This window comes from Herpailurus yagouaroundi, unplaced genomic scaffold, assembly GCF_014898765.1.
Source record: "Herpailurus yagouaroundi ecotype Mexico unplaced genomic scaffold, PumYag 203, whole genome shotgun sequence".
Taxonomy (NCBI): domain Eukaryota; kingdom Metazoa; phylum Chordata; class Mammalia; order Carnivora; family Felidae; genus Herpailurus; species Herpailurus yagouaroundi.
This window is the reverse complement of record NW_024412434.1, coordinates 19,774,811-19,795,077: the sequence shown is the minus strand read 5'-3', so window position 1 is coordinate 19,795,077 and position 20,267 is coordinate 19,774,811. Positions and strand designations below refer to the sequence as shown.

The 20,267-nt window shown below is 45.0% G+C and overlaps 1 protein-coding gene across 1 annotated transcript in view; it reads right to left on the bottom strand.

Moving 5' to 3' along the window:
- The window catches only part of ITGA8 (integrin subunit alpha 8), a 191,292-nt gene extending 171,075 nt beyond the window's left edge, over nucleotides 1-20,217 (bottom strand). Inside the window, exons 1-2 of the mRNA XM_040450953.1 lie at nucleotides 19,898-20,217; nucleotides 19,046-19,179 (exon numbers count right to left, since the gene is read on the bottom strand). Of these exons, the coding sequence (XP_040306887.1) occupies nucleotides 19,046-19,179; nucleotides 19,898-20,103 (340 nt within the window). The 5' untranslated portion in view covers nucleotides 20,104-20,217. The remainder of the gene's footprint in view (nucleotides 1-19,045; nucleotides 19,180-19,897) is intronic.
- Between the last annotated feature and the right edge of the window lie 50 nt (nucleotides 20,218-20,267).

Genomic DNA, 20,267 nt, shown 5'->3' with positions numbered 1-20,267 from the left:
TGGGTAGAGCAATGCAACTCTTGCTCTTGGGGTTGTGAGTTCGAGTCCCATGTTGGATGTAGAGATTACTTTGAAAAATAAAATCTTTAGGGGCGCCTGGGTGGCGCAGTCGGTTAAGCGTCCGACTTCAGCCAGGTCACGATCTCGCGGTCCGTGAGTTCGAGCCCCGCGTCAGGCTCTGGGCTGATGGCTCAGAGCCTGGAGCTTGTTTCCGATTCTGTGTCTCCCTCTCTCTCTGCCCCTCCCCCGTTCATGCTCTGTCTCTCTCTGTCCCAAAAATAAATAAACGTTGAAAAAAAAATTTAAAAAAAAAAGAAAAAGAAAATCTTTAAAAAATAAGATAAAATGTGATCTGGAAAAAAAACAGAAACAAGAAACATAAAGCCTGGGTGGCTCAGTCGGTTAAGCGTCCGACTTTGGCTCAGGTCATGATCTCACAGCTCATGGGTTCCAGGTCCGTCTCAGGCTCTGTGCTGACAGCTCAGAGCCCGGAGCCTGCATCAGATTCTGTGTCTCCTTCTCTCTATGCCCCACCCCATCTCTCTCAAAAAATGAATAAACATTAAAAAAAAAAATCAAAACACCAAAAACCAGATTTGTAGGCCAACCTGGAACACTTAGATGGGTGGTAGTAATCAAGTTGATTTGGCCTGTCTTCCACTTCTGGGCTTTGAAGCCGACCTTCGTCAATCAGTAGCTTCAGTCTCTGGGCAATCTGGGTACAAATCCCAGTGGGTGGCAAGCCTACTAGCTTTTGGTTCCTTTTTCACGGGAGTATTCATTTCAGAGCAGGAGTGAGAGAGTGTAGAATATGGTGCACATGTGGGCTCCAAGCAGGTTTTTCTAATCTTTTAGCTTAGTCAAATGGGAGGAATTATAAAAAGTGAAGATAGATCACCCAGGGGGAGACAGGAGCTGAAACCGACAGAGGTGCCACGGAACATTCTGGTAGATGAGGGGATTTTTGAAAACTATTTATAGATAAGTCCTCGACCTCGTGCTGGAAGACAGTAAGCTTCCTTATGCCTTCAGTCACCACTTGGAGTGCACAGCCTTAGGGATTTTCTTAAAGCTGTTGCAGGAGCTGTCCAGACATTTCTAATCAGGAAGAGGGAAAAAGAAATCTTTAAACGTTTGTCTGTAATCTTTCCCATAATCAGCGTGTGCTGTAACAGTTTCCTTCAAATTGAAACTACGTATCTGAGAACAGGGACTACTCCTTTGTAGGATTCAAAATAATATAGCTGTGGCAGGAGCACTCCTTGTCGAAAAGAAATAAATCCAAGAAGAAAACCTGGGTTGATTTTTATGTCCCGGAAAAGCAAACTTCCCAATGTATGATTCCCGATACCCTAAAGCCACTATTAAAAAAAACATTAAAGGGGTGCCTGGGTGGCTCAGTCAGTGAGGTGTCTCTCTGGCTCAGGTCACGATCTCACGGTTTGAAAATTTGAGCCCCGCGTCGGGCTCTGGGCTGACAACTCTCTCTGCTCCCCCCACCCCCTGCCGCCACAAAAAAACAAATAGACGTGTTTTTAAGCATGTTTTTTTTTTTAAACCATTAAAGAACAGCTCTGTAGCTTTCATACTCTTGCTCATTTTATTGTGGTTTTTTAAGTGTTTGAGGAAATACCACATTCATTTTTCCATGTCATGTTCAAGACATGTGTCATTCTTTTTTCCACCCAGTTTTATTGAGATAGAATTGCCATGCAGCACTGGAGAAGTTTAAGGTGTACAGCCTCGTGATTCGATCTACATACATTGTGAAATGATTACAATAACACATTTAGGAAACATCCACCATCTCCTACACAGATACAAAAAAGAAAAAAAAATTTTTTTTTTCCCCTGATGGTGAGAAGTCTTAGGATCTACCCTCTTAACACCTTTCATATACGCTGCACAGCAGCGTGAGCCTTAGTCATCGCTTAGAACATTCCGTTCCCAGGCCTTGTTTGTCTTACGACTAGAGGTTTGTACCTTCTGACAACCTTCGTCCAATCTCCCCCACCCCTGGTAACCACAAACCTGCTCTCTTTTTCTAATCTTGTTTTCTTTTAGAGTTCACGTGGAAGTGAGATTATACAGCATTCGTCTTTCTGTGTCTTAATTCACCTGGCATAACGCCCTCCAGTTCTAGCCACGTTGACACAAATGGCAAGGCTTTCCCCTTTTTAATGGTTGAATAATATTTCAATGCGTATATATACCACATCTTTCTCCATTCATCCGCTGACAGACAGAAATGCATTATCCTGATTAAATGAATATTCTATACATTTATTTATAGACATATACCATATATGTATACAATATACAAATAGGTGTCTATGCACACAGACATGCGCTGAACAGTTTTCCTGTCTTTATCGAGTAGATCGAATCTAAATGCCCTGCCCTCCACAGCATAGTTCTGGAACCACACCTGATCTCCAGGTATGGCATTTCCTTCCATCCAGGTAACGTCCTCTCTGCTCCCTGTCGAGTCTCACTCCTAGACTTCATACATGATGTTTCTCTTGCAAAATGGTGTTCTTCCTTGTTTGCCAACTAATTGAAATCACTTCCTTAAAAACCTGCTTGACCGAGAGTAAAGCGGTGGTTACCAGGTGACGGGGGGACGGAGGAAAAGAATGATGGTGTTTAACAGCACAAACTTGTACTGAGTAGTAAACAGGCCACAGAGATCTAGTGCATGGTGGAATGAATATGATTAATATTACTTTTCTATAATGATGTAATGCGATATATATGCTTCAGTGGCAACCATATTACAATATATAAATGCATAAAATAACATGTTTTAAGTTTATGAATTTTATCATGTCAAATTTATCAAATATAAATAGGTAAATAAGCAAATAAATAAAATAATGAAGTGAATACAAATGGACCCCATGCATTACGTCTAAATACTGAAATGATGCTCTTAAGTGGATCCTGAGAAACTTAACAGAAGACCATGGGGGAGGGGAAGGAAAAAAGAGAAGTTAGAGAGGGAGGGAGCCAAACCATAAGAGAGTCTTAAAAACTGAGAATAAACTGAGGGTTGATGGGGGGTGGGAGCGAGGGGAAAGGGGGTGATGGGCACTGAGGAGGGCACCTGTTGGGATGAGCAGTGGGTGTTGTACGGAAACCAATTTGACAATAAATTTCATATTAAAAAATAAAAACAAAATTAAAAAATGAAACTAAAATAAATAAATAAATAATAAATAAATAGTGAAATGATATAAACCAAACTATTAAGTCAAATGTATCTGTCATAAAAAAATGCTTTAAAATGCGGCTTCAAAAACTCTTTCTTCTCAAATTGAAATTTTTTCAGATTTTTGTTCTTAAAAAGTCAAACAATATAAAGTAACAACACTCGTATAAAGAATTACATAAGGGGCTTCAAAGTTAGTAAAAAAAAAAAAAAAAAAAGAATGACATAAGGTACTTAGAGGAAGGTCACTGGAATCTTACCCCTTGGACATAGTAGCTGTTAAGTTTGGTAAACCCCTCCAACCTTTTAGAATTTGAGAGGCTTCTGGCTCATTCCTCTAGTTTAAGCCATTTCTTTACTGGCAATCATGAGAGTTTTATTTAAAAAATCTTTTTAATGTTTATTTTTGAGAGAGAGAGAGAGACAGAGACACAGAGACAAAGAGAGCACGAGTAGGGGAGGGGCAGAGAGAGAGGGAGACACAGAATCCGAAGCAGGCTCCAGGCTCTGAGCTGTCAGCACAGAGCCTGGCATGGGGCTCAAACCCACAAACCATGAGATCATGACCTGAGCAGAAATCAGATGCTTGAACGACTGAGCTGCCCAGCCGCCCCATGGAAGTTTTATTTTAAATTATTTTTTTCATATCACTATTTAAATGCTTTGTTTCATGCATATTATACAGTTTTCCTGATCTAGATGGGAATATACATCTTCTGCTACAATTATTTCCACATCTATATTGTCTTACCAAGAATAAAGGTCGCATTTCCAAGTTCATGTTTTTCACAGCCAATAGTGCCTAGCCAGCGTTCTTTAGACTTTTGTTTTGTAATAATCTGAATGAGTTTTCTACATCATATAATATCGTTTGAAATGCTTTTCGTATGCAAGTTAACCCAGGTCACATGTAAGGTTTGTTCTGGAAATACATATGGAATTTTGGTGGTACGGTGCAAGTGATTTTGGGGGGGGATATTCTAATTCATGATGCAGCTAGGGGAACATCTCTCCAAAGGGACATGGTAGGCCATCTCTTTAATCTGGTAGACCAGATTAAAAATGAGAGAAAAGAAAACTTCCCTGGTAGGAAATGAAAGTCTGAAAGGCAGGGATGGACAGAGCAATTGTAGAGAGGCATCACCTATGACCTCATCTGCTCCCACACACTCCACTGGTGTGCCCCAGCTGGAAGAGTCTTCTCTCAAAGCTCGCCGGCCCCCTGGGACACACAGGTCACACAGGCACACTCACCCATGCACACACACACACACACACACCTCTCTTCAGCTCTGGCCGTTAATGATGCCCTCTCCTGATACACACAAATCCCCCTCCGGGCAGGGAAAGAAGCCCTTCTTCTGCACACTTAAAGCCTTTACTTTTTGCTGTCACGTCACATGACCATAGACTACCGCTGCCAGGCGTTGAGGCTCTCACCCACTGGACTTGAATATCGCAAGGTCAGAGACTACGTCTGTCTTGTTTGCCATTTATACCTAATAAAATGGTAGCCCCATGAACCAAGCCGGGAGCTTGGAGTGCATCCTTGGCAATCAGCAATCCTCCCAAATTCCATTCGCTAGTCAGTTCCTGTCCACTCTTCCTTCTGAAGCCCTCTCTCAAGTCCATTTCTTTCTATCCCTGTTGCTACTTCCCTAATTGTGACCACCGTTTCTTTTGGCTCAGTTTCTGCAACAGCTTCCTACTGGTTTCTCTTCCTCCAGGCTTGCCAGTTTTATGATTTTTTTTCCTTTATGTTTATTCATTTTTGAGAGAGAGACAGAGTGTGAGTGGGGGAGGGGCAGGGAAAGAGGGAGACACAGAATCCGAAGCAGGCTCCAGGCTCTGAGCTGTCAGCACAGAGCCCGACGCGGGGCTCGCTCGAACCCACGAATGGGGAGATCGTGACCTGAGCCGATGTCAGACGCTTAACTGACTGAGCCACCCGGGCGTCCTAAGGCTTGACACTTTTAAATTCATTCTCTATCCTGAAGCCGGAGATCTCATGCCACCCTTACCTTCCAGAGTCATCCCTTCATTCCCAACCACAGTGATTTTCTTTGAGGTCCTTGAATGCCTGAGGCTTTCTCTCGGCTCTAGATTTTCTCACACTCGGAATAATTCCCTGGTCTCAAATGTCTTGGCCAAGAAACAGCTGGGGAGCTGACAAGTCTCAATATGGCTTATATGTCACCTTCGGATTGGCAGGAACACAGCATGCTTCTGTTTAGCGCCCAACAATTTATTTGCTTCAAGAAGTAATGAAAACCTCTCAGCATGGGAATCTCAGGAAGCAGATTAAATGACATAAATCTCTTCAATATGACCTCAAAGCAATGCTTTTAAATACAGGATATGATTGGGTTTCAGGATGAAGACTGCATAAACTGGCCTCCCAATAGCGTTTGAAAATGTATTTACACTGACTCCTGTCATATGCTTCCCTTTTCCTGGGGATCTCATCTCTGTGGCCAGAAGATGTAGTAAAAAGGATCCCAACCATTCATCTAACAAAATGGTTCACTCTCTGGTTAAAAAAAGAAAAAAAAAAAAAAAGAATCACCATTCCTAATGTTACCTAAAATAGGCATTTCAGAAAGAACTCAAACCTTCTGTGTCTGCAGTGTATTCTCGCGGGAGATTAACACTCGGGATGGACTTGTTCCCTGGGAGATATTAAATCCTATCCCAGAAGAGTAGAACCAAGGTGAGCAGAGGCAAAAAAAAAAAAAAAATTTATTCCTGCCACCAGTAAATTCAGATTTATAAATCTGCACGGTCCCTGCGCACTGCCTGCGATTCAATCCTGTGACTTCACTGCTCGATTCATTCTGCCCCGGGACTACTCTTCACCCTTCCTCCTTCTGCTAACCTGCTCCTGCTCCCTTCTCATCAGCCCATAACCTTGCTTCCCGGTTCACGGAGAAAATGCAAGACGTGAGGAAAGGTCATTGTCTTCATCCTGTCTCCAGACCCACCAAGCTCCTCTCGGTGGTGCCCTTGTTGTGCTGCTGTCTTGTCCCCGAGGAAGAGCTGCCCCTGTCCCCTCCGTCTAAGAGTCCCCACCCACCCCTTTACATCCTTTCCGGATTTTGTTCCTACAGGTCCCCTCCCAGCGTCTTTCAGTCACTGCTGCTTCCCTCTCAACAGGATGATTCCTATTAGACTGCAAACACGCACTAGTATCTTCTCAACAACTCCATTTCCCTGAGCCCATTTATAGTGAAGGTCCCGGGCCCCTGCTGTCCGGGTGGGTCCTCTCCTCTTCTCTCTCCCCACCTCCACGGCAACCCCTTTTGTTCCACGGCAATAATTTCCCATTCTCCCTTTACTCCACTTCACAGGACTTGCTTCACTGGCTTCATGACTTCTTCTGCCTCCGTGGCTCTCCTTGTCAATCCCTCCAATATTTCTCCAAATGTCAAGGTGCCCCACGACTCAGTCTCAACCTTGATCTCCCCCCTTCTGTTCCCTTCCCTTCTCTCTTGGTTGTACTTTGCTTCCGGCTCCTCCGGCCACACTCACGCCCCAAGGCACGGTCCTAATACCGTCCACACACTCGTGGCTTCCCAATCTCAGTCTCCAAGCCTTGTGCTTGAGCTCCAGCTTTCTTCATTTGCCCTCCCACGTGACCTCACCCGGATGTCCAATAAGCAGCTCACATGTCACCGGTCTGGATTCGACTCCTGATTATTTTTCCCCAAGACTTGCTCCTTCCCCCACTGTTCCCTGTCTCTGTCCTGTTCCCCTATGACTCAGGTCAGAATTCTCTCTTTCTTCCACACCTTGCTTCCGATCCATAATGAAATTCTACCGCCTGCACTTTCAAATGAATCCCAGACCCAACCATTTTTCAACCCCAGCTGCTGTCACCAAACCCCAGTCTCCTTCCGCTCTTGCTTGCCTACTGTCTGTTAACCTGATCCTTGGGGAAACATAATTCAAATTATCTTACTCGTCTACTCAAAACCACCAGGGGCTGCCCATCACTCCTTGAATAAAATCCAAAGCCTTGACCCTGGCCTTTCAGTTATTATGTAATCTTTCCTCTACTGGGCTCTCTGGCTTCATTTTCTGTCACTCTTTCCCCTGACTTGGGTCCAGCTCAGTGCCCTTTATCTATCTCCCAAGGATACTCTCATCTCCAGACTTCAGCAATGACTTTACTGTAGGCTGGAACACCACCCGACCCTCCATACTTGGTTCCCTCCCTCACTTAATTACTTTAGGTCCTTGTTCTGATATTCCACCTCCTCAATAAAAGTCTAACCACCTGTGGTAAGCAAAATAATAGACGCCCAAAATGTCTATACCTTAAACCTTCCCCCCCCCCCGCCCCCAAACCTGTGAATATTTTAGGTTGCCTGGCAAAGGGAATTAAGGCTGCAGGTGGAATTAAGGTTGCTAGGGAGCTGAATTTGAGATAGAGAGATTATCCTGGATTATCCAGACCGATGTCATATAAAGGGTACTTGAGAGTGGAAGAGGGAAGCAGGAAAGGAGAACCAGAGACTTGAGAGCACAAGGACTCAGCCTGACATTGCTGGTTTTGAAAACCGACGAGGGCTCTGAACCAAGGAACGTGGGCAGTCTCTGGAAACCGGAAATAGGTTCTGCCCGCAGAGCGTCCCTCAGGAACACAGCCCTGCTAGCGCGTTGATTTGAGCCCAGTGGGGTCTAGTTTCCACTTTGGCCTCCCAAACCATAAGATAATCAGTTTGTGTTGTTTGAAGCCACCAAGTGTATGGTAATTTGTTACAGCGGCACCAGGAAACTAATACCCGCCCAATCAAAAATAGATACACGGGTGGGGACACACCGCTCTCTGTCACCTTGGCCTTACCTTTCTTTTTCTGTCACTGGCTGTGCACCATAAACCCCACAAGAGTAAGGAAGGCCTTGGGCTCTCTTCATGGCCACACTTCGACTCTTTAGACTGGTGTCCGCTTACGGAAAGCTACTAACCCTGTTCTAGTCACTGAAATTTGGTTTTATTGCCTGCTAACATGAAGCTTCACTTTCGCTTCCACTGTTGTCTTAAGATAATATTTTTAGTGGCGCCTGGGTGGCGCAGTCGGTTGAGCGTCTGACTTCAACCAGGTCACGATCTCACGGTCCGTGAGTTCGAGCCCCGCGTCGGGCTCTGGGCTGATGGCTCAGAGCCTGGAGCCTGCTTCCGATTCTGTGTCTCCCTCTCTCTCTGCCCCTCGCCCGTTCATGCTCTGTCTCTCTCTGTCCCAAAAATAAATAAACGTTGAAAAAAAAATTAAAAAAAAAAAAAAAGATAATATTTTTAGAAGTAAAGGTGGGTTAAAATGAACCGCAGGGCAACTGGGTGGCTCACTTGGTTAAGCATCCAACTTCAGCTCAGGTCACGATCTCACAGCCGGAGAGTTCAAGCCCCAGGTCAGGCTCTGAGCTGATTAGCTCAGAGCCTGGTGCCTGCTTCAGATGCCGCGTCTCCCTCTCTCTCCCTGCCCCTCGCCCACTTGGATGCAGGTACGCTCTCGCGTGCTCTCTCTCTCTCAAAAATAAATTGATATTGGGGCGCCTGGGTGGCGCAGTCGGTTAAGCGTCCGACTTCAGCCAGGTCAGGATCTCGCGGTCCGTGAGTTAGAGCCCCGCGTCGGGCTCTGGGCTGATGGCTCGGAGCCTGTTTCCGATTCTGTGTCTCCCTCTCTCTCTGCCCCTCCCCCGTTCATGCTCTGTCTCTCTCTGTCCCAAAAATAAATAAAAACGTTGAAAAGAAAAAAAAAATTAAAAAAAAAAATTGATATTAAAAAGTGAACTGAAATGTGCTTTGAGGGGGGGGAAAGACATTGATTTTACAGCACGTATCCCAAGAAGGCTGACTGAAAGGATGAAGGGCATTCAGTCTTCCCAGACAACATTTGTGGTAGAGAATGGAGTCCAGGCAGATCAGGTCAAGGACTGGTTTTTGGTAGAAAGTTTTACTCAAATCCCTGCTGACAGAAACACCTTCATTTCCTTGCCATTTATGTGCTCTCTACCGGAAGTGTGAGGGTTGGGGCTGCAGCCCCGAAGAGCTATGCGATTTCAGTCCCCCCCAAAAATATGTCCTACAAAATATGTCCATTAGGGATAGAAGAAAAATCAGCTTTAATCACAGTTTTCAAAGCCAACCTTTTTTACTACATTTCCTATCCTACCTGGTATTCTTCTACGGGTTGTAGATATTATTTTGTTAGGTGCGGATAAAAAAAAAAACAAAACAGTGTGAAGTAAGTTGGCATGGCCAACCTCCGGAGCATGCTTTGGCCTACCAAATGTGAGAAGTGGTGAATGTCCATTCCGGGCAGAAGCTTTAACAAACAGTGTGCAACGCTGTACCTGCCTTTATAGCTGGAGTGATCTTGAAAGCGCTCATCAATGAGGAACCTCCATTAGCCTGCATCCTTCATAAGAACCTCCTTACCACCTTACACTAAACATACAAGGGCGCCTGGGTGGCTCAGTCTCTTAAGCGTCCCGCTCTTGGTTTCGGCTCAGGTCACGACTTCACAGTTTCCTGAGTTTGAGTCCCGCACCCGGCTGTGCGTTTCCGGTGCGGAACCTGCTTGGGATTCTCTCTCCCCCTTTCTCTCTGCCCCTTCCCTACTCGTGTTGTCTCTGTCTCTCTCAAAATAAATAAATAAACTTAAAAAAATAAACACACGGTGGGAGCAAGCGATGCACCTGGGTTGTCTGAAGCCAGAGATTTGGGAGTCATTCGTTACTACAGTAATTCCTGGGTATGCGTCTGCCTAAGACACGTGAAGATCAATAGTAACCAACCAATAAATGTTTTACCTATGAATCCCGTGAGTTTCCTTAGTTCATGAATTCTCAGTGCCATTCCTAGGAGAACGTGCACTGACAGTCTCACAGAGGCTTCGATTTTACGTGTCAACTTGCCCAGCTCAGGGGGTGTCCAGATATTTGACTAAACATTATTTCTGGATATGTCTGTGAGGGTGTTTCCACATGAAATTAGCATTTGAATTGGTAGGTTCTGTACAATGGTGCACCCACCATAGAAGGGTGCAGCCCCTTCTATGTGTCAGACCATCAAGTCCACGATCCTGATGATTCAGGGACAACTTGAAAATGAAAACAGGCGATACAACTCCATCTTCTTATTTTTACACATGTAAGGGTTACTGAACACATCCTTAGTCTTCAGTATTTGTAAATGTAAACACCCATAGGGGCGCCTGGGTGGCTCTGTCAGTTGGGTGTCCAACTCAGGTCGTGATCTCATGGTTCGTGAGCTCGAGTCCCTCATCAGGCTCTGTGCTGACAGCTCAGAGCCTGGAGCCTGCTTCTGATTCTGGATCTCCCTCTCTCTCTCTGACCCTCCCCCGTTCATGCTCTGTCTCTTTCTGTCTCAAAAATAAAAAAAACGTTAAAAAAATTTTTTTAATGTAAACACCGATAGAAATAGTACATTTTTAAACTACTCTACCATCTACACTCAATTTTCAAAATACTTCAGTGAACTCAACAATTTCACTTAGCAATTTTTGCGTGCTTAATTTTACTAGTTTTCCTGATCATAAATACCTGTTCATAGTTTTGAAAATGAGGTAAAAATGCATTAAAAAAAAGAAGAAGAAGGAAAACAGGGGCACCTGGGTGGCCCAGTTGGTTAAGCATCCAGCTCTTGATTTCAGTGCAGGTCATGATCTTATGGTTCGTGAGATGGAGCCCTGTGTTGGGCTCTGTGCTAAGAGTATGGAGCCTGCTTGGGATTCTCTCTTTCTCTCCCTCCCCCCCCACTCGTGCTCTCCCTCTCTCTCAAAATAAATAAATAAACTTAAAAAAATTAAAAAGGAAGAAAAAACTTTGGTTTTAAGCCCACTTTCCGAGGACAACCTCTCAACGTATATCCATTTTTCTTCTCTTCAACATGTCTAGATACAATTTTGAATTTTATGCTTTTCACCTGACATTAAAACAAAACCATTTTCCCATATTAATACCGATTCTCGGTAGGCTTCGTGTTTTATGATTATAATACTTAATTGTACGATTATGCCACAATTTACTTGACCACCCAGATCGAGGATGTTTGAAGACATTATATTTTAGTGTTTAGACCTCCGTTCTCCTAAAAAACAATTGGCAGCAACTTCGCAATTAATGTCTAAAGTCTATTTCCCACTGGGAATGGTAGGAAGGGAGAAGCCAAAAGTACCAGAAAGTCATTACAGGGAGAGAAGGTGCTCTGGATGGTCAGGGACACCAGGGTGTGGGTCCAGGGTGAGTAGGGACATGGGTGTGTATGTAACACACATTTGAGAGACACCCTGTGCTGTGCTGTATTGTGAATGGAGCCATAACCTGACCAGTGGGAGCAGGTTCACCCGGCTACACCTGGGGCCAGTGCTCTGCATGAAGGTGGGCTATGCGAGGTTCCTGCATAAACCTATTCCTGTAGCAATGGTGTGTGCCTTTCCAATCTCCACACATCCTGGAAACCAGGGCAGACGGATACAGAGGCTTCTGCAACATCATACACAAATCTGCGTCCTTATGTCAGATATCTAAGGTAAAGAATAAAACTGAACTAATATTCTTATGTATATGCCCGGCAGGGTGCTTAACGCTGACTGTGAAAACTACAGGAAATGTTTGAGGTGGGGTCTCCTTAGCCTAATGAAACCAGTGAGGGGTCCCATGCCTGACTTTCAGTAAGGATAAGAAAATTACACAAGTATGATGCTTCATTGCAAAGATTTCTTCTTACTCAGCATGTTTTCATTGACAGTGCTCTTACCAAACATACTCTGAACATGTAATCATTTAAACTGCTTTTAACGTTTATTTATTTTTTAGAGACAGAGAGAGACAGAGCACGAGCTGGGCAGGGGGAGAGAGAGAGAGGGGGGTACATAGCAGGCCCCAGGCTCCGAGCTGTCAGCACAGAGCCCAACGTGGGGCTCGAACCCACAAACCGTGAGATCATGACCTGAGCCAGCGTCACATACATGTTTAACTGACTGAGCCACCCAAGTGCCTCTGAATATATAATCCTTTACTTAAAGAATACTAAAGAAGGTCCTACATGATGATCGGACCAATGGTCCCCCTTATTTGGAGGCAGTGGCCTAAGCTCTTCAACGATAATGTGTGTCCTTATACTGCCAGTTATTAGTTCCAATGGTCCAGGAACTTAAAGACCACATGCTCATAGCAATGGTCACAAAACCAAACTGCATCTCCACATCGAATATACAACTCTCTGGCATTCTCCATAAAGATTTTCTTTTTCGTTTCCAAACAGTCAGATCCACTCTTGGTAATGGATCATTCTATTGGTTTTGACAAAAACACATTAGCCCCGTACCCACTGCCACAATCAAGGCATAGAAAGTTCCACCGTGCGTCCACCCCCCTACCCACCAAACTCGCTTGTTCTGCTCCTCTAGGGAGTCAACACCTCCTTTCCAACCCCAATGCCTGGCATTTTTACAAAGACTTGTTTTGTAATCTATGCCTCGTTTCTACGGAAAACAATTAAAAGGCGAGATGATCACTTTTACCAATGTTTATGGATCTAGAAAATTTGGCAGACCTTTGGGGCCATATACTAAATACCAACGGTTCAGCAACTGGACTCTGCAGAACTGAGATTCAGCTCTGTTTCTTCCAAACTGGTGTGGGAAGTGCCTGGCTCACGTCCAACAAAATAACACCAGTGTATTAGGTAGAATGTTTCTAGTGTAAATCACCTATTGGTGAATTGCGATTTTCTTACGTACCTTGACTACCCATAACAGAATTCAAATTATGTTTAATCTATTTTTGGATTTCATTATATGGGTGCACCTTGCTTGATGCCTTCAATGTGTTTTTGCTAAGGATACACTTAAACCGAATTTTGAAAATTAAATATTATTTTCTAAGTGAGTGCTTTTAGTGGGATCAATGATAAGTCTCCTATCTATCTTCCTCAAAAATCCCCATTTGTGTATCCCTTATTTGTGTAATCCCTATTGGCGTCAGTCAGGGCACATCTGATCTGAGCTTTTCTCGGAATATCGGCGACGCTCTTTATTCGCACTTGCATAGCTACCGGGCTCTCTATACACAACAGCTAAAGTCTGAAGGCACACATCTCATCCAGTCACCTTAAGGGTCCAGGTGCTTTTGTCTGCTTTCAGAATAATTTTAAGACAATTTCCTACCTTTCTCCCAGAACGCTGCAGCTGCTACACAGGCTATTCCTGCCAAAAAGCCTGGAAGCCTGTTCCATCACGCAGACTTCTAGCTTCTTGAAAAGAATTTTGCACATCAGGCAACAACAGGCGCCTAATGTTCATACGACTCAACTAGCCGTGGAACAGATCTGTTTCCCATTTCTAGTTGGAGTTTCAAGGACTTCCTTTTTCTAATTGCTTCCTCGGTTGCTATGTGCTGTAGGGACCACGGCCTCCTGCCTTCTCGTATCAGGACTCGGGCGCGTTCTGTCGTCTGAGAGTCTGAGCCAATTGGGACAAGCTTAGGGAAGGTGGTTGCATCTGTCAAGGGCCGTGTGTCAGGCATGGTAGCCATCACGAGCTGCTCCCAGAATGAGTAAACCATCCAGCAAAACCACCCTCAACGATTCCGTGGGATCCACACTGCATGTATATGTACATGTATGTTTCTGGTTAGCAAAACTTATACTAATTATGGCATGATTAATTCTTAATGGAGGTCACGTTGAGGCTGCCTCCTCCCCTTTTCCACTTGCAGTTGAACTTCCCAAAGCCCAGATTTCTGCCGTCCGTGAGTTCTGTCACATTGGTGTTATTTCCTCTGTCATTTACTTGATAGCTCCGACCTCCGTTTTTCTTCTCTTTGTTCCTGAACAAAACCTGATTTCTTTCTGAGGGAGCTGGGAAAAGCAAGACTTATGCGACCAATATGTTTCCCAACCCCTCCCATGAGAGAGGGCACACCCAATATTATCAAAAAGCAACCCCTGTACCAGTCACAGCGCCAGATGCTTGAAGCTGCTTTCTTACTGCGGGCTCCTTAACACAAAATAAAACAGACCCCCAACACAAAGGCTTCCTTCCGGTCCCCAAGCTAAAACACAACTCCCACGACAAGTCGTACCATTTCAGAGCTTTGAGATAATCCTAACCAAACCGTCTTCCATTTCAAGGTTTTGTTTTGTTGTTGTTGTTTAAACACAAAGATACTAGATAAAGGCCAGGCAAATTCTGGTACTTTTTCTCAGAGGGTTCCGAGTCTCAGTGGCACCCCCCACCTCTTCCTGTTCCTTCTTTCGGTGGGTCCCTAATTGCCAGTGGTTCCCAGCTGCATTGCCTCCCCGTTATTCTTAGCGATAGGATGACTCTGATGGGTAATTAGCTCATGCCATTATCTTTCTGCTCAAAATGTCTCACTTGTGTATTTAATTAGATATTTGCACACCGTGCCTGTGCTACTATTGTTGCAATTTGCCCATCATTCCAAAGATGAGGCTCCACTGACTCTATGTCACTCTTCCCCCCTTTTGGGGGCTGGAAGGCTGAAACGTAGCAGCTTTATTTACCGCACACATGGGCTTAGAAACCACCGGAAAGAGAACTAATGAACCTGGGAGTCTATTTAGAAAGGACGAAACACGAATCTGGCAGATGCGATGTTTTAAATGGTTTGAGGCATGGGGCACAGGTTAGGGAGTTTCTGAGGCAGAAGTGAAAGAGATCAATTTGGTGATGGGGGAATTTTATTCCAGTGAAGTAAGAGGGAAAGACAGAAGGGAGATGAGAGAAGTGCTTTTCTGCAGCTCCTTGATTTTATACAGAGCAGGAAAATTATCTACTCTTTGCACTTTGCCCCTCCCCCACTGCCATATGCTTCCCTAAGGTTTCCTTTCTCCGTACTTGAAAGGACCACAGATTTTAATAGTATTCATGCATTTGAAGTGTGAGGCTATTCCTGGCTTCCTGTTTTTGAATTTATGGTGAGGAGGAATTTTTAAAATCCAATAAGATATGGTAATATCCAGTCTTTATATGATGAGGTAAAAATAAAATAAACGATTATTTAATGAAAAAAAAATAATAACATGAACTAAATGGAAGTTGAAAAAAGAAAAAAGGCAGTTGACCTTACATAAACTGAAGTTCAAGATCACAACCAGATCCAGGGACTGAATTATAGGCCAGTCTCCTTCAACGACTAAGCCGAGTTTAGTTGGTTACCACTGTGAACACGAAATTGTAGACACCCCAGGGGCCTGCACACGTTGAAGCAATGTCATTAAAAGGTCAAATTCACTTAGAACACCTTGAATTCAGATGTAATAGTAAAAGCAGGCCCAGAGCTAACACACAGGGGGAGTCAGGACTACCTTTTCAGAGGAATATTTGCAATATAATCTGTATTTCTGCCTGAGACATCACACTAGTCCGTGAACGGCAGCTTCAGCACTCAGAGCCACTACTATGTCAAGCAGAGGAATGTTCTTCCTCTGTTGGGAAAACTACATTGCCGTCAATGGGCAGAGAGTAAGACAGGAGGCAGGTGACTGGGGACAGTGAGGGGACACAGCCCGCTGTGGGGAGCTCTGGCAAACCAGGGGCATGTACAACCCATCATTCCCGTGGAGACAAAGACTCCTCTGACCCCTGCTTTCCGCAACCCCCGACCCAAACCGCTTTTCCCTTCCAGATCCTCTCTAGAAGATCATTTTAATCGCAATTTGTGAAGGTAACTGCAGGGCGAGGGAATGGAACGGGGCGGGGGGGGGGGGGGTGGCAAGCCATATCTCAGCTCCACAGGATTGGACCCTGAATTTGCACCCTATCAGGACCAGGCTTCTCCCTTTCCTGGAAGGAAGGCAGGGTGAAGAGGCAGGCTCTATAGCAGGCAGACCTCTTTTCCAACCGTGCACCAACCGTTTACCAGGTGTGGCCTTGTGTGTATCTTTTTTTAACACGTTTGATGTCAATTTCCTTATTCATAAAACGCATGTTATGGATTAGAAATAAGTGTATACACTAGGTGATCAAAACATGTAAAGCATGTGGGAACACTGACGGCCAGAGGCCCGAGTCAGCAACCCCTTTGTTTCTGCCTTTCATCCTTGCTTCCAAGATCGCACTCTGCACAAAGAACAGAGGCTTGAACTGGAAATCACTACACTGACTCCTGGCGCCCCTCCTCTCTTTCCCTGCTTTCCGGCAAATGGCAGCCACTGGCACTTCCGTCGTCCGGGCCACCTGGATAAGAAACCGGTAGAAATGAGGTGTCCTGTGCTTGCTAGCACCCACTCAGTAGCCAAGGTCAAGCCGGGCTGGGGTTCCCAGATTCCTTTTGCCCCACCGTTCCCAGGCCATTCCCAACAGCAACCAAGGTTCCTGGGCCCACAGTACCCCCTGATGGCTAACACGGGGAACTTTCTTTACTCAAAGGCTCTTCTCTCAGGGCAACTCGCCCAAGCTTTCACAGATCACTGCTTTGTTCGTTCCATCACAGACCACTCATTTCTCACAAACGTGTGGTTGCCTAAGCTGTTTTTGTTCTTCACTTTTTGCTCAATGATTTCAGAAACGTCTATCTCCCTCCTTGCTTTTTACCCCTTATCTTACTCCTTTTATGAGTCCCCAAATCATTGCGGTTAGGGTTGCTAAGTGTAATTGTAGGATAAGGACATCTGTCTGTCCAAAAAAAAAAAAAACACCCTAAGAAACCTCCATTCATTTAGAAGTAAACTACGACATAGCGGAGAACCACAAGCATTAATCTCTAAAGCCCTTTGAGATATCCAGACTTCCTCAGAACTTGCACAGAAGATGCCATTCACCCCTGGCTCTTTCTCCAAGTAACACTGATCTTTGCTCGGCATCCTTACCATTTTTCTATTTACTTAATTGCTAAAATTGTACTAGTTTGTCCCCTACTGTTTCATTGCAAACACAATTCGGCTCCAATAAGGGTTAAGTGCATTCCTGTGGGCTATTCTGGAAACCAAAGCACAGTCTTTCAGCATTAGTTCTCTATGGGAAAGTGAATTCAAATCTCCAAGCAGTTGCTTTAGGAGGAACTTTTGGAAAATCTACCTTTTGTAATTCAACACTGGAAATTTTGGGCTGGGAGTGTTCAGTTTTTAAAAATTCATACTGATGTCTGTATTCTCTGGTTTTCATCTATTGAACCATGACATCTACTGGGATTAGCACTTAGAAAGGTATTCAGATGTGACTTATCCGGGCAGACATTGGTTCTTCTTTTATCAAAGGAAAAATATACTAACCAGATCCTGATTTGGTATGTTATGGGAATGTTCTAGAAGGTTACAAAATTCATGTCCCTGACTATAGATTGCTTCCCAGTAAAAAGGCATTAACATATCTTAAAGTATAAATATTTATTTCCCTTAACTTAAATTCAAATAATATGAATGCTTTATGTCTTTATTTATCAAGGCTTCAGTTTTAAAGACTTTGAAAAATACAAATGATTTTGATATGGATTATTAAAAATGCCATTAATTTGATGCTTAATTCTTCTGAATGAGGAAATTTATTCTCAAGCTGGAGGTGAGTAATCAGAAGCATCTAAAATCCCAATCAAACAACTAATCGTTTTATAATTACAAATTAACATCAAGTGGCTTAATTTTTCTAATTTCTAATAAATTTAAAAGTTAAAGCTTGTAAAAATTGGGATGAAATAACTGAGTTATGGTAACTGAGCTATTGTGACTATATATAGATACATATGAAAGACATAATTTGAAAATGCTTTTATAAAATATTTTCCTTATTTGGTCATAATTCAAGGTAAGCCTTGCATACAATTTTTTCTTTGAAATGATTTCCATATTGAAAGAATTGAAATTATTTTCTCTTTTAAAAAAAATGCAAATCGGTTAAAAACAGGTAAATACCACCCATCCAATTTCATTAAATGCTGTGAAGATGAATTTTCTACATACATTCTAAATGCACTCTAATGTAACAATAACGAAAAATGAGGTCATAAAATAGTTGTGTGGTATTTTATAGCAAAAGGTATTTTAAGTGGTTGATCATCCAAGACCATTATTTGAGTCCACATTTTTCTGAAAAGAGATATTTGGTTTGTGATAATGTATACCTTTTGAATTCATAGAGTTTTAGAGGTACAAATGAAAACATCCAGTGTTAATGCTTTTGAAAGCATTACGTTTAAATTATTTTCTCAGGACCCACAGAGAAAACACCAGAGGAAACAGAACCAGCCTGAACTGTTTAAAATGTATTTGCCCTTTAATTAAATAAGAAACATCTGTCTAGGGATTTTGGAAATGAATGTAATCCATCCACACTCTGCCTGTCCTAGTTTGCATCCAATGTCCAATATTTTGAAAGAAAATTCTTTCTTTCTGTAAAGAATTAAACAGCAACATGGAGCGATGTCTGGGTCTATAGCAGCTGAGTCTTGCCTCCGGAGTCTGGGCACTGGAAACGCTAAGGATCTGTCTTTTCCCAGATCTGTCCTTGGGAAGCAACCAAATTCTCTCCATAATCAAGATTAGGGTGGAACGCTTGTATGTCTTCAAAGCATCCGCTCACCCTGCAACTGCTCATCTTGGGGCAGCAAGGAAACAGAAGTTACTAGGACATATCCAAATACTCAAGGTCAAAATACCAAGGTTCCCTGTCTGGGGTTCACCGTTCATTTTCCTCCCCTTCACTCAGGCTCGAGTGGAGGGACCTGGACAGCCCACAACACAAACTCATCAGACGGGCCGCATGAGGAGAAACAAAGTGGGGGAGTTAACTCCACGATGGCTCTGGTTCTTTGAAACGAGGACCCACGTTGAGAAGGACAAAGATCACTTACTGGTGTTGTCAAACGGGATCTGCTTGCACTGTGCAGACCCCTCGGCGGGCCAGGGACAGTAATAGACCGCTCCCCCTTCCACGATGTCTGGCTGGCTGGTGTTGGCTTTGGGCGCCCCCACCAAGACACTCGCTCTGCGAAAGGGTTGGAGAAAAATCACTCCTTGGGAATCATGAGAGCGTGCGCGTCTGATGCAGTCTCCGTAGCCGCGTGCTCGCCGAGACTAGGGGCGGGGGCGGGGAATCGGGGGTAGAAACGGATCTCTGATGGAGACCGACTGTCAAACTTGATTTCCCGTTGGAAACCTACGGGCGCCGGAAACCTGGTTTTGAAGAGGGTGCAAATAGTCCCAATTCTTCTCTAGGTGGAGCTGTGTATGCAGTGAGATGAGAGAAGGGGAAAAAATAGCAAAGGGCAGAGCCCAGCCGCTTGCAGCAGACCGCACTTGCGCCCAGACGCTTAATTGTTACAGGCTACGCAGAAACAGACTTGGATCTGTTCGGTCCCGTTTTCCCCTTTGTACGAGGCTCGGGTCTTTGCTCGAGTCCTGGGAGCCACCCCCCTCCCCCCCGCCCCGGACTTGCGTGTTCTACACAAGTGGCACATCATTAATTTAAAGTGGCACATCACTAATTCAAAGTTCACAAGGCACATCTAGCATGGAAGGGGGGGGGGGGACAAGTGGCGGGGAGCCCAAGGGGACCCCAAGTGCGCAGCGGGACGGAATCTCAGGAACCTCCCTCCATCGGGCTGCGGGCACAGGCGCGGGTCCCCCGGGGCAGAGGGGCAGGGACCCAACCTGTGGCCGGGCTCGCCCCCTTTGCGCAAAACTCCCCGCGCGGGGCGACTTACGTGCGAGCGGCAGGTATGTGGAAGTCCACCGCGTAGCCAAAGTAGCTGCCCTCGGGGCCGCTGTACACGGTGAGCTTGTCCACGTCCAAGTTGAACGCCTGCGAGGCGGGGGTCCGCAGCACGCCCAGCGCGGCCGAGAAGCACCAGAGGGGCGCGAGCCACTGCGCCCGGCCGTCCCGGGGACCGCGGCGGGCCCGGGCAGACATCGCCCTCCGCCCCGGCGGATGCTCACCCGGGGAGCGGGAGCCCAGGAAGCCGGCGCGGCTCCTTGGCGGGCGGCGGCGGGCGGCGCTCCCCCGATGCTCGCGTCCCGGGTCGGTGCGCGCGGCGCGTCCGCGGTGACAGCCCCGGGCGCTCCGCCGCGCGTCCT